At 34.5% G+C, this 15,092-nt stretch overlaps 2 protein-coding genes across 9 annotated transcripts in view; one reads left to right on the top strand and one right to left on the bottom strand.

The window, feature by feature from the left end:
• The window catches only part of LOC136835317 (transmembrane protease serine 9-like), a 22,359-nt gene extending 20,346 nt beyond the window's left edge, over positions 1-2,013 (bottom strand). Inside the window, exon 1 of the mRNA XM_067098655.1 lies at positions 1,943-2,013. Coding sequence (XP_066954756.1) covers positions 1,943-1,999 — 57 coding nt within the window. The 5' untranslated portion in view covers positions 2,000-2,013. The remainder of the gene's footprint in view (positions 1-1,942) is intronic.
• Positions 2,014-6,597: 4,584 nt separating this feature from the next.
• LOC136835323 (alpha-N-acetylglucosaminidase-like) overlaps positions 6,598-15,092 on the top strand; it is a 280,695-nt gene continuing 272,200 nt past the window's right edge. For 3 of the 8 annotated variants that reach the window (XM_067098664.1, XM_067098663.1, XM_067098665.1), the window contains exons 1-3: positions 6,598-6,659; positions 13,669-13,774; positions 14,266-14,453. In XM_067098664.1, coding sequence (XP_066954765.1) covers positions 6,657-6,659; positions 13,669-13,774; positions 14,266-14,453 — 297 coding nt within the window. In that variant the 5' untranslated portion in view covers positions 6,598-6,656. Of the gene's footprint in view, positions 6,676-13,668; positions 13,775-14,265; positions 14,454-15,092 lie in introns of all 8 variants that reach the window. The other 5 variants (XM_067098667.1, XM_067098669.1, XM_067098666.1 and 2 more) reach the window with 3 other exon arrangements.

Here is a 15,092-nt window from a genome sequence, read left to right on the forward strand (position 1 = left end):
CATCTAGATGATGCTGAAATCCAACGAGGATTATAATCCAGAGATTGATAACGAGAGTAAGCAAGCTCTAGAAAGATGTCAGTAAAAATTTAATTACATTTTGTCAGAAAAATAATAGCGGATTTTAGTCTTCATGAATTACTCAAATTATGCGCAGTTAGTATTAAATAATTTCCAGAAAGGACGAACACTTCAAAGACAGTAAAATTAATCACGAGAGAAAAGAATAACGTTGTTTATGAAACGATGAAAGAGTCCAATAAGCTCTTTCACGAACGATTTCCTCAGTGGATTAAGGAAGGGATTTCAGAGGCACCCTTATTTACGTTACGTTTCAGTCCTTTTCAATTCCTCGAAGGTACATTCAAGTGCATTATCTTCCTTCAAGCTTGATGGCACACTCTTTATTCTCAGCTTGAAAATGATCAGAAACACTATGGGTATACAAAACGACAAAAGATCCCATTACGATCTTGAAAGCGCTTCAGGTAAGTATGCCCTAGGAATGCATAATGGAAATTATAAATTAGTCTTTACAGTAGCAACTTATGGTCAGCTGTACCCAAATGACGGAAAATAAAAAGAAAGATACTTTCTCTTTTATGTGACGAGAATGAAGACCATCAAAAAGAGCTGCCTCACACAGAACAGATAGTCGACATTTTACGAGAGCATTTCGGAGGGTCGATTCACATATCCCAGTGACGTGTCGATGCCGAGTCCACTCACATCATCGTCAGTGTTAGTGATGGAAAAATATCATTAATCTGAATTCTGCTGATGAAGTTATACGTGACAGTCACAGAACCGTATTTTCAGTTTGCAACCCTCAGAGGTAACTGCGTATCTTGCGTATCGTGAAGTTGCAAATTATCATCAGTTACTTGACTTAGTTCGAAATAATTGTGGATTTTATGATTTATCACAGCTAAAATTTATGAAAAAATTAAAACTCGATATTCAGAATAAGTTCAATCAAATAGTGAAGTCAGTGGGCAAATGCTTGTTTAAGCAATTAATTTTTTATCAAACATATTTAAATATAAAAATGTAATGATTACAGCACAGGCATAGGTACCTGTTCTCTTGATAGTTACAATATCGAAAAAGTTTGCTTGCACAGTTATTTTAATATAGGTCTTGTCATTATTATTATTTTTGTTTTTGCAGTTACAACATAGGGTTGGTCCTTATTTTTGCACTAATTACTTTATAGGCTTCTTCTCCATCTTAATTCGAATACCGACTTCTATGTTACCTAGTCACTCGTGTATTGATAAAAAAATTAATGTTTCTATCTTTAGAATATGAAAATATGGGCGAAGGGATTATATATCACGTGGGAAGTGTATTTTTTAGGCATTTATCCCTTGTTCCCTCACTTTATTATGTCTTCCGAGCCTCACTGGTACACTTACTTTTCTACTCAAAAATCACTGACTTTAAACTGTGCGGATATAAGCCTACAGACATCACTGATTCGTCACGGATTTCATCGTTGCTGACATGACACGTCACTGCCCTGTGTAAATTGGCCTTTATTCTGCTGTTGACGCCAGTGTAACCTGTTTCCCAGGGACTCAAAGATGAAGAAGAAAAGTTTATATACGTGTGGCTGAAATTGCTTTCCTACAAAATGTAAAAATTATGTTGTTTGCTGTCATTTGAAAGAAAAATAATATAAATGTATGACATGATTATAAATACAAAAAAAGTCTATGTAACAAATCTACGTGTTCGTTTTCAAAAATATGTATATTTTTTCATGCACTTTTGGAACCAGGTACAAAGGGACAAATTGCCCTAATTTCATTTCTGAAGGAATGTTACAAAGTAGCAAATTGGTTATAGAAATAATGTCGAATCTCTGCTTCCTTTACATTTTCCTAGGATTGGGTACTTTTTACAAGTTCAAAAGAATATATTTGACGTTTTTACTTACGGCAGCTGCTGACTCCAAGGAAAGTACGAGTACACAAAAGATTATTGGGATGGACATCTTACTTCATCTAGATCCAAAGAGTGACTAAAGCAAAGAAGTTTTCGAGGTCAATTTACACATACGTTAAATTTTGTACCAAATGTCACTGGAAGTTAAGAATTTTTCTCGATAGTCAGTTTTTGTCCTATTAGTTCACATCAAAGTATAATATTAGAAGTTAACAAAAGGTAAAAAGAAATTTATAATTTACATCATTTCACTTTAAGAACAAATCAAAGAAGTAAACCTGAATTGGCAACTCGTAAACTGCACAAATTCACATCTGGCTAATTACCCCAGCTGTGGCCGAATTACAAAATGCTAATGTTCTAATCACACCGAGAAAAGATTCCGAGAGGTAAGGAATAACTGAATAACATTAAGGCCAAGAGATGTTTATGTGATATATAAATGATATCCTGTAAATGGGCTGAAATCAGTGCAGGTAAAGAAATTAGTTGTTTAATGATTTCTATCCACGTCCCTTATCGTTGCTCAACCTGGCCTCTCAACGTCCACAAAAAAAAAAAAAAAACGAAAAAACTAAGGAACATCGGCACATGTATCATGTTCCAAGTGAGTTTCACTGACCAGTACTATTCCCGAACAGAGTACGATGTAGACTAATGGACATGCACACACATACACACACACATATATATCTATATCTATATCTATGTATGTATCTATATATATATATATATATATATATATATATATATATATATATATATTTATATTAGAGAGTAGCGTTGTCTTGAAATAATCAAACGACACAGCCTGCTTCATTCAGTAAATTGCTCTGAGGAGACTTGCAGAAAACGTATTTCGAAGTGGAAGGTCAAGGACTACAATAATGAATTAGAATTAAAATGCAGAGCATTTTAATTATTTGCAGCCATGATATTAACCATTCGTTAATGGGTGTCGGCAGATGACAATACACTGACAACACAGAAGCATGAAAAATGAAAAAGCAGGGTATATAGATCTTGACCGGTTTCGCCTTTAGTTAAGGCATCATCAAGGGAACTGAAGCACAATGGTAGTAATTTACGTTATATATGCTAGGATGATCGTAGAAACGAACATACAGATAGATGAAAGAAATATCAGCACTTAAGAAGATGAGGATCCCTAACCTCTGTTGTGATCAAAGTGAATGCTCCATTCACAAATCTGGGTTATTACAAATTGTACTCTTTAAATATGTATATACGTATTTCTTTGGAAATGAATAAGTCAGGTTTATACACTCCTAGGTTGATATTCATATTCTTTTATAAAGCTGGATTCAGGTGTATTTCTCTCTAATATCTTTATTTGAATAAACAAAGAGCATTTGTCTCAACGATAACATGACTGTTTTCACGAACATGAACGAGAATTGCACTGTAGATACTATAAATTTTTTGTGTTGTTTTATTCTCTTTTCTTAAGACTTTCCAGTTTCACCAATATAAATCTTATTACATTACCTACATGAATATGATACACATATCCTTTTCTTAAATACTGCACTGATTTGAGGTTACATGCACATAACAATCATAAAAAACATGAATGTAAAAACAAGTTTCTTTACTTTATTGCTGTGACCACAGTAAAAATGTACACATTCAGGAGAATTGGCAGATTGTCTGTATACACTAAATTTAAGCCCATTATCACCTCTATGTGTTTTAAGCATATACATATACACACACATACATACATACAAACAGGCACATATATATACCTGTATATATAAACATACATATATATACACATAAAAGAAATGAAAGATTTATGCTTTATACTGTCTTTGAGCAGCCTCGACCTCGACACCCGAGAGCATTTCAATTATCCCGAACAAAATGTACAAGACATAGTAACCACGAGTCCAGCCAGAAAACTTTTTAAAATTTTTTTTATAGAATTCAAAAGTTAACCTCACCGAACATTAATTGCTACTGTCTTAAAGAACTCTCATTTTCCTGGCGTGACAAGTGGTTGCACTTTGCCTAGCATTAAGTCTGAGGCAATTGAATTGCTCTTTAAGATCTGCTCGCTATGGGACATTCGTTAAGATTCCAAGAGGATCGATATGACGGATGGGTGAATTGCTGTATTTGACCTGGGTTTCACTGGTGAGAAAACAGAATATGGAATTACTTGAAAACTTAATAAATTTACTGCAGAGTCAAGATGATCCACCATCTGTAGAATGCACAGACATAAACAAATTGGTCTCATGAACTTATTTTTTGGAAGGGTTTTGTAGCAAATCAGAAGGTTTATTATTATTTTTTTTTTATTATAATAGCATTGCATATTAACCAAAGGTAATCGACGGAAGGGCATTTGTGAGAAAAGGTCTACACATCATTAGCAGCTTGGGCTGCCAGGAACTAATTTAAACACTCATTAAATATACGTGCAGAATTTAGTGAGACGGGTGCAACAAAAACAAAGACTCTCTCTCTCTCTCTCTCTCTCTCTCTCTCTCTCTCTCTCTCTCTCTCTCTCTCTCTCTCTCTCTCTCAGATTCATTATGTTAGATGACTCTTCACTGTGTGATTTATAGCGAATTAGAAGGCAGGAAAGATCCTAATTATAGCGACATGCAAATCCCAGCCTTCAAAACGACCGGATTAGAGGCCTCCATAAATTTTAGATGATCCAATTTACAGTGTAATCTGTCTGAACCATTCTAACCTTCTTTTGGGCTAAATTGTTGTTCAAAATTTATCAAAATCTCACATTCCGTCAGAGATTCCGATTAATAATTATCACTGTTACCCCATTGATCACTTAAATACTCATTTATCCGCAACAGAAGCCTGAAATTTTAAATAACGAGCAGTTAACCTAAAAGGGTAATTATTTATATATGATTCATTATGCTGACGCTCCGCTCATCGTTTTGTCACCAGGTGAAATGTCTTAATGATAGTGAATTAAACACAGATTTCAAATTCATTCTTTTTGTCTCATAGGTAACTTCTGAGATGAAAAATGTTTCAGAGTAAGAAACTTTAATATGTCAGATCCTTTGAATACATAAATGATCACACTTAATTCATTCTTTCAGCAGAAATAAGGAAAATTTTGTACCTATAGTGTTTCTTATTTTTCCCCGATCATATATACCGATGCTGACACTACTCTAGTATCTTGTAACTTTAAAATACACAAGAGTAAATATATCACGTCATTTCCCTTAGAATTTAAGTTGAGTAAGGGAGCATTTTCATGCTTTAAGTTTATTTTTATTGTGAGTCAAGAAATAGCATTAAAGTCGTGGTTCAAAAAAATTTTCAGAGATGGTGATTTACCATGCAACTAATAATCCATGTTTGCAATATTACAAGTTTTTTTAAATACACGAGAATGAATATATATCCGGGGGTAGTCTTAACAGTTATATCACGTTTAAACCGTGAAAATTTGACCCGAGAGAACGGTCATACTTTATTTACTCTATTATTTTGCTAACAGTTATTGTAGGTCATTTATGTCGCCTCAATATAACGGTACAGAGACCTAGAATCGGAACTCCTGGATAATTGATTTTCTAGCAATTTAACACATGACTGTATCTGCGAATGTGTATCTAACTGTATTTAGTTACTGTTTATATCTACTGTACATAAATACGCCGTACATCAGGTGAAATGATTTTTCCCTCCAATATCATGTTACTATGATGTCAACAGAATTCGGATGCTGTCCAACTTAAATTTTCGTTGTTGCTGAAGACTAGAGGCGTTTATGTAATGGTGTGAACAGTTTTATATCCGTGGGAACTGCGAAGGTGAGCCTTAGGTCACTCGCTCCTCACCTTTAATTCTCGCACAGAATTTACTGTGTATCTCGCCATATGATTTCCAGTGCTGTCTTTGAACTATAAAGGTATTAATATTATATATTTATGAAGATCTTAAAAAGGAAAAAAAAAAAAGCAACAAAAACGTTAGCACAAAGTCACAGGCAGTTTAGATCAAAATGTAATTATTTTTATAAATGAATGAAAATTTATGTAAGTGATTAAAACATAATTTAAAAAATTGAAAGAGAAAATCAGTGCGTCTGGCAGTTAACAATAATGAAAAGTTGTGGCTGTGATAAATATTAGATAGTATTAACGACCTTAACAAAGTTAAAACACTCTCAAGAATCATTTTTTGGCGCTATAGTTTACAAAACCATTATTTACATATCGTTATATAGAAAAAACTGTCCTTGAGAATGTTTTTTTTTAAAGGATCTCGTAGGCTGACTTATGTGTTACGTCTCTTAGAAACGCAATTAGTTACTTGATCAAAAATTTTGTTTACCTCACAGCAACATAATGTATATTTCAGCAAAAACTTTTTCTTTAACAGTTTACATCAAGAACTACTTCGTTATGAAGCTTTCAAACAATTAAGAATGTTGTACGTTAGGTGTGTACTTTATCAAGAAACATTAGATAAGGACCAACAGGCCGCAGTGAAACTCCTTGGTCCGCGTGAAGAGATGCTGCAGCGGCCAATAACAACTTGGCTCTAAAATGAATCTCGGGTACGGGCCAGCAGATTGGCTCCAAAGAGGGCAGCCACTTAGCGGCTAATGAAGACAGCAACTTACCCCAACAAGGGTAATCAGCTGACAGTCATCCTGAGAGTGTGTAGGGAAGAAGTGAGGACATCGCATGGCAAGTAGTTGTCGTGGTTCGTATTTATTTTTATTTAAAAATAACTCAAACAGCGGTATGAGAAGGTTTATATAAGAGATCGATGATTTTAACTGATAAATAAAAAGAAAAAAAATTGTGCTGTTTGTGAGGCAAAGTCAATTTTATGCGTGGCAAACGTTATCTGCGGTAAAACATATTCGAAGTAGTAACTATAAAGTAGTAAAACAAATTTGAACATTCTGTTTTCATTTGCATCGATGGTATTACGAATGACAGTTGAAAGAGGAAAAGAAAAGTGCCAGAAGTATAAAAGCAACGGACGTTTGGAAAGACAACTTAACAATTTCACTTATGTACGTTTTTACTGTGAAGAAAAGGCCCATTGATTTTAAGAGATTCTCATTTTTCCAGACAGTGTATTAGTGGCTAAGCGTGAATTGTGATAAAAAATGGAGAAAATGTAGGAGTTATCACACTAAATATAGATCACTGATAATGGAAATAAAATTGTTACTGAGTAGTGAACTTCTTTCTCTGTATCTACTTGACTCTTGACTCTTACTGCATTTCTTCCTTAGAGAATTCTTTCGCTTCCATCGTGATTAAGACCCGCCCCTTTCCCTTCTTTTTCTTTTTCCTTGCTTTCTGCGGGCCTGGGCTATCATTCGGTTGCCTGTCATACTGGCCAGTACACTTTTTTTTTTTTTGGTCTTCTTAGTAATACAAGGGATTTTGCTTCCTGCTGATGGCGTGCAACAATTGTTTTTAAATTCCCTTGCTTTTAATTCACTGCGCCAAGTTTCTTCATCGGGGGAGTAGAGATGTTTGGCTGGAGAAATGCTATAAAGGCATATAAGGGTGAGAAGTAAGATTAGTTTCAGTATGTAGACAGATAGATAGATAGACAGAGAGAGAGAATGAGGAATATATATATATATATAATATATATATATATATATATATATATATATATATATATATATATATATTCGTATATATATATATATATATATATATATATATATATATATATATATATATATATATATATATATATATATAATGAAAGCTCGTTATCAGTTAGATGATGGAATGCATTATTGTAGTGGAACACTTACGATTCATCCGTTTTTTTCTCTCTTCTCCGTTTTCTCTCTATTTCTCTTTCCATCCCAGCTGCGAACCACACCAGTCGACTAACACCCAAGAGCACAATTCATGGCATAAGTCAACAGGCGCATAATGTATACTCAGGAAGAGTGTCTTGCCGTCCTCGCTCGTCCGGTTGTGGACTGAAAGATGGTCTTTTCAGCTGAGAGCCGAATGCCCTGGCACTTCTCTAAGAGTCCAATGAGAGACGGACGTACAGACAGACAGACAGACAGACTATAGCTTTAAAACTCAAGGATTTTAGACGAGTTGTTATGAAGAAGATGCTTCTATTGGCAGAAACTGTAACAGAAACTATTACCGAGTAAAACTGAATAAGACATGAGGGGGATTTACTTCTTAATATCAGAACCAAACATGGATATACCACCACGAATATTTTAGAGAAATTTAAAAATCTATCGAATAATATTTTCAATCTAACCACGCTAAAATAAATACATCAAAACCTATGACCCGGCCACAACCGGCTGCTTCAACAAGCGAGAAAGACATACATAAAATAAATTATCATCAAGAGAACAATCAAAATAAAATGGAAAGGATTAGAAAAGAGGAATTCCCGTCAAAAACCTGAAGAAATATATTTAGTTTTCCCGACAGTGGAAAATAAATTCAGCACTATCAGCACTAGAAAATTTCATCACTAATATAAACTTTACGTTCGTCCATGACCTGACAGCCCTTTCAAGCGCATCATGATAATAAAATGTGCCTGCTCTTAACACTGATAGGTAATAGAAGATATCGGCAATTCTTTCCGAATGGTTGTATCATTTCTATCCTGAATAGAAGTTCAGCGTTTCAGTATGTATATTCCACACATATATACAGTATCAACATGTCGCATATTCAGTTTTAGGCTATCCACACTAATCAGTGGGTCACATCAGCCTATCTGTGGACTGAAGTTCATCATGATATACTTAGTATTTATTCTTTTGTATGTTTATTCTGATTTTCAAGTTGTCTTGTGGGCCATATGGAATCCAAATCGATGTAAGGTTAAATATGTGTTGTGGTTTGATGTGGCAGTTTTTTTTTTTCTTCCCTGTCACTAAAGTTTCACAATCTCAGTTTAGAGTATCCTTCTCATGTGTTGGCCCGTTTTTCCTATCTCAGAAGGATGCCATCAAAGTCTTTACTACTTATCAGCTGCCCTCTAATTTCTCCCGTAGTCTATATTCCTCCGAGCTTTAATTAAGAACTCGCCATCCTTATTCTTCAGGAACCACTTGCGCTACCTTTCCGTTGTGTGATTGTATGGGCTGGCCAAGAGCAAGAGCCCGTGTTACCATAGGCTGGCTTAAAATCTAAAACGAGCGAACGCTGTGTTGGAGAAAGCCCCTTCGCCCCGCAAGGCGACAGAATGAGGCACGCCAGTCCACACTATAACCAGTCATTCTACAGAAATCTGAAATTCCTGGAATGCTCGATTCATATCCTGTTTTTTCCCCTCCACCACAGCATAGTTACTCCGTTCTCTCCAAGTTTCCGTTTTTTCTGAGCCTTCTAATCATCCTACGGAGTTTTTAGACCTGAATTTTTTTGGCTTTTCTCTTTTTTCCTTATTTTTTTCAGATCTGAACTAGGTAAGGGCATTAAGTTGCTCTCATCTTTGGTCCTCGTCTGAAAAATATACAGTGACATATAAGCCGCAGTGGTTAAAATATATTCGAGTACTAGTTGCACTTGAAGCAGGGGGATAAATTGAGAGAGGGAGAGAGTGGGGTGCACGTTAAATAAACAATTAAAAAAAATTTCCATACCAATTTCCTGTAAATGACGCGGTTTCATATTTTTTACGTCCTAGTGCTGACTTAACTCAGTAAATCGATAGAAAACTACAACTGTGTGTGAAGAGGAGCAGAAGAATCCTTCTGACGCTGGAGATAAATATAAAATCTAATTTTAGCGCCCTTGAAGACTCGACGACACCTGGACCATCTCGCAAGAGTAGATTCAAAGTTAAATTGCTAAAGTTTTTGCAACTGTGCGACTTTTGTTCTGTTTTGTACTTTAGGACAGACAACTTGCATAGCTGCTACATTTAGTTCTGGAAATATTTGCTTTTCTTACAGGACAGTCTTTGTTTGTATACACACTTAACATATATATATATATATATATATATATATATATATATATATATATGTATATATATAATATATATATTATATATATATATATATATATATATATATATATATATACAGTATATATATATATATATATATATATATATATATCGAAAAGAAAGAAAGAATTCGAGAAGTTAAGAGTGTATTGTGGCCATTACATCACATATGTATCTGGCAAAAAGTGCCCAGTAGATTCTACATATATATTTGTATATATATGTATATATACGCATATATACATATATATATATGTATATATAAACAAATATGTATATATATACATATATATAAAATATATATATATATATATATATATATATATATATATATATATATAATTTTGTTGTCTATCATTGTCTACTTTACTTTTCTTTTCATTCTGTACCTCCCACAAATTTTGTAAAATCCTCATAAGCAGATGCGATGCGTGTAGCAGCGATGGTTTTGCGCATGTCAAAATTAATTTTGAACTGTGCGACCTGCTCCAAAGTCCAAATGTATAAATGCACTGGTTGTGGCTGATTTGTTTTTGTGCTTACATGTTTCCATTCCTATTATTTTTTTATTATGAACGTTTTATGATATTTTCCGTTTATCTTATCAGAACTCTTTACCCTACCTACTTCATTTTTCACTCAGCTGTCCTTTATCTGTTTGTATATACTTAATTTCCTTGAATTAAATTAGTTACTTTACCAATTATATTTTCACTGATCTGTTCCATAACTTCTTAATATATATATATATATATATATATATATATATATATATATATATATATATATATATATATATATATATATGTATATATATATAAATATATATACATATATATATATATAAATAAATAATCTGCATATATATATATATATATATATATATATATATATATATATAGTGTATAGTGTGTTTGTGTTTGTCCGTATGTAATGTATTTCCTCATATGACAGACTGTTAGAAAAAGTCTTTAGAAGGCGATCGTTTGCGATGTCATGTTATGTAACTAACGTTAGTCTTCTAGAACATTTACTCTCACGTGAGGAATTGTACCCAGGACGCTTTGAGTATGCATATTGTGAAGTAGTTTTTCGAACTCAGCTACAGGCATGTTTGCAGGGTTCATAGTTTTATTTGCGTGAATGGCGCCTGCGAGCATTGCATGTTGTCAGTCTTGAACTCTTGGATAACGAACAACGGACCATCGTAATATTTATAAGTGGGAACTTATTCTATCCTACTCATATTTAGATACTCGTTATAATAAAGCTGAGAAGTCATTTTATGATAAAAGTAACAGAGGCCAGAATTACCTAAGATCACCCCATGTTTACCTTATGTTATTGGGTTTTGTCACTCAAATGAATGTGAAAATAGTAAATGTAAATATAATATTTTCCTATAAAACTGTAAAACATGCTTACGATGAATTTTTCTTGCCAGACTAACAACATTGTTTATAAAACCGCACGTATTTTCATCAGAAAAAATCAACAAAACTATTCAGAACTGGCGAAAAGATTAATGTTATCTTTGTATACTAAGCAAAAATCACAAAGATGTAAAACTATTATTAACCGAAACCTCAAAAAATCTGCATTACTATAATTAACCAAGGAAAATAACATTAAGTCAAGCCCAGGTCTATACTTATACTCTTGACCCCTTTCTGCAAATGAGTTCCGGAGGGGATCTAATGGAGAAATGGACGAAAATCAGTAATTCTTACCAGTGATAATCCTGTTTAATTATTTATATTTATTTTTTACATGCCTATTTATTCATCACACAATTATTTAATATTCTTGGTATGTATTTATTTAGTCATCATTGATTTTTTAATGTTTAAGCTATCAGCTGGAGATACACACACACACACACACTCACACGCACGCACACAAAATAGATAAAAGGAACGAGAGACTAAACAGCGTTAGAAAATTGGTAGAAAAATTCATCGCATCTAGCCCTACACGTTCAAGAGAACGTAGCTGTAAGAAGGGCAAATCCGATAAACTAAAAGTCGTTGAAACGACTTTTCTTGAAGGAAAATTTCCCCTCAAAGAATCCACACTTTGAGGTTTCACTCAAGGAGACTGAAAAATGGAAGCCAGAGTCTAATCTTTCCTGGAAATTAGTCAATTAATTTGATCAAGGAGTGAAGTTTTGATGCTGTAGCATTTAAGCGGCTTTTCCTAACAAAGCTTTTCGCGGAGGTTCCAGTCCAGGTGTATGGGCCTAGTGCTCAAGAAAGGCTTTGGATATGACGGCTTTTATTGGCTGGTTGATTTAGCATCAGAAACTGGCGTCGCCATATTTATCGAATACAGAAATACACAGCTAGCTCAAAGTTAATGTACGTATGCTGGAACCCATTAGATAGTTTTTATTTTTTTATTTTTAAATGTCTCTCGTAGCTTCAGCAGGGAAGAACCGAGTCACTTGGATATCAGCAAGAGATTAGAAAGGGAAAAAATGCAACAAAGAGAGAAATGTGTTGTGTAGATTTCCTTTTTTACGGGTTTCTTATATAACTATGTCGTTCTTGGGGTACTGATGTAGTTATTAGGTGTCCTATTTTTGTGGCTGTTGGAACTTTGATGTCACTATGTGGTCGATGTTAAAAGAAAATTACATGATTAGATTTCGACCTTATTGGCTTTTTAACTTTCACGTAAACCAGACAACCATTTAGACTAGAGCATTTCATGGATATAGTAGGTTAAGAATAAAACGTTCTTATACACCAGTCCCTAACAGTAGTTTTGAGAAAAACTTTGATATTATGTAATCTGGTGGGTTTCCCGTTTGAAATTTCAGGGCAAATTTCGTGGGTTACTTGCATTCGCTAAGCAATGGTGCCGCAGGTGTATTCAAACAATCGTTCACTAATGTCACTAGACGAGGAGGAATTTATTTTCTCCTTCTTTATAAACTTAATTATCAAAACGAAAACGTATCACCTGTAGAAACGCCTATTTTAACTTACAGTCTAACCCTGCTTTTAAAAGCAAAATCAAGTTAAATACCTGAAAAGTATGATCCTAGGAAGAGTCAAGGGGAAGGAGTAACAAACAGGAAAATCTATTCCTTAGTATTTATGTACCAGATGGTACCTTGCAATTTTCATACTTTCATGCATATTTATCATGTTTTTCTAGGCTGCGTTTTTTCATATTCTTCTGTGTTTTTCGTTTCACTGGATAGTTGTAAGTATTTCGGAATTCCTGAGAAGCTTCAGTTTTTCTTGTCGCCAGTACTTGAAGAAACTAGATCAGTAGGGCAGCATAGTTCCTTCACTAAAATGAAGTCGTATTTAATGATGACATAAAGGATATATATATTGACTGTTTATAAAGATACTGTATATGTTTACAGCGATATTTGTTGAAATATCTCTTCAGCTGGATAAAATTCAAGTAAAAAGGACGTCTTTTCTTTGAAACCCAAGATAGTCCTAGTTGGACAACGTTCAGACCTATTAGCGATCAAACCCCAAAGAATGCCAAGAAAACAAGAAGTGACTGAAAAGTCAGCGTTATGGAAGAAAGTACTGTAATGTCCAGATTTGTAGGAGATGCAACTGTATTCATGGAGTCCTCAGTTCTCGGACGAAAACTATAGGTTGAACTTATTATTGAGTATTTTCACACGCTCCATTATGAAATAATATACGTGTAAAACATAAACTTAAAACCCCATTTTTTCTTTTATTTCAGACTTGGCCGAAAAACATGAGAGGTTTCCAAAGGGGAGGTGCTTTTAAACTGGTTCTGTTCCTTGCTTCTCTGAAAGCAATCTATGGTTTTGCTATTGATCCCGAAGGTAAGGTTTAAAATATGAGAGCCAGTGTCCAGCTACGATATATATCTCGCATCTGTCAGTAACAAAAATAGAAGTTTAATAGCAGTCATTTTTAGCCTATGTGGATATAGGGTAGTGCAACAGCTTGTATGTTGCGGTTTTTAGATTTCTCGTCCTTTCACTGCTTTCATGCAATAAACGTCATTTAAAAGCAAAACTTTCAAGTACAGTAAAGCAGTTTTGTGGAATTATTTAGTTTGCGGAAAGGAATTTAAGCCAAACGGCATAAAATAAAGCTATACATATTGCTTATAATGCTTTCAGTGATCTATTTGTACGCACACTGTCTAATTCTAATCACAACTGCAGACCTATTATAATGAACATACAGATATTAAAATCTTTATCTGGGATATAGTTCTTTAGAGTTCTTGTCTGTTTCTAAGTGTTGCCAATATTCATATAGATATTCAAGCCTTCTATGTAGTGTACACGAATGTCCCTTCCTTTAGGATCCCCCTCGCCATCTTTAGTTCCACCATGGGAAGAACACTTGAAGGAAATCAGGCCTCAGGCATCCCCAGATGTCCAAACCGCAGCTGTTGAGGGACTGGTCAAGCGTCTGTTACCAGACAGAGCGAGCGAATTCTCGTTTTCTGTTGATCCTTCCATTGGTCCCGAAGGAAGGGATACCTTCCAGGTATGGGTCTCTAGTAATTTTCTTGTAGAAATTATTTTCTGAGTGTCAGTATGTTCGCTACATCAGCATAGTTTTCTGCTTGTATGATCTCAGCGTTCACTATCGAGCGGAAAAATCTCAGTTAATTTTCTTTTCTGGTGGCGGGTAATTCAGCTAAGACAGTTAGACAACAATATAATTATGAATTTAGCGAATTATATATATAAATAAAAAAATAGGAACGGTAGTCATTGGTTAGCGAGTCGCAGTGTTCAAGACTGTGGAATTTACTTGAAAATAACTGATTTTATTAATTAAACGAGCAAATAATGCGCAATGAAGTTTTCTGTACAGCCATACAGCGTATAATCAAGTCCACGAAAATAGATCTATCTTTCGGTGGTCTCGGCCTCGCTGTATGAGCCACAACCCATGAAACTTTAACCACGGCCCAGTGGTGGCATATCTACATCGTTCACTTAGAAGCACAGTTACTTAGCTAACTTTAACCTTAAATCCGATAAAAATACTCAGGCTGGGGGCTGCAATTTGGTATGTTTGATGCCCTGGAGGGTGGATGACCAACATACCAGTTTGCAGCCCTCTAGCCTCCAGTAGTTTTACTTTAAGATCTGAGGCGGACCAGAAAAAGTGCGGACA

The sequence above is a fragment of the Macrobrachium rosenbergii genome, chromosome 55 (assembly GCF_040412425.1).
Source record: "Macrobrachium rosenbergii isolate ZJJX-2024 chromosome 55, ASM4041242v1, whole genome shotgun sequence".
In the NCBI taxonomy this organism is placed as follows: domain Eukaryota; kingdom Metazoa; phylum Arthropoda; class Malacostraca; order Decapoda; family Palaemonidae; genus Macrobrachium; species Macrobrachium rosenbergii.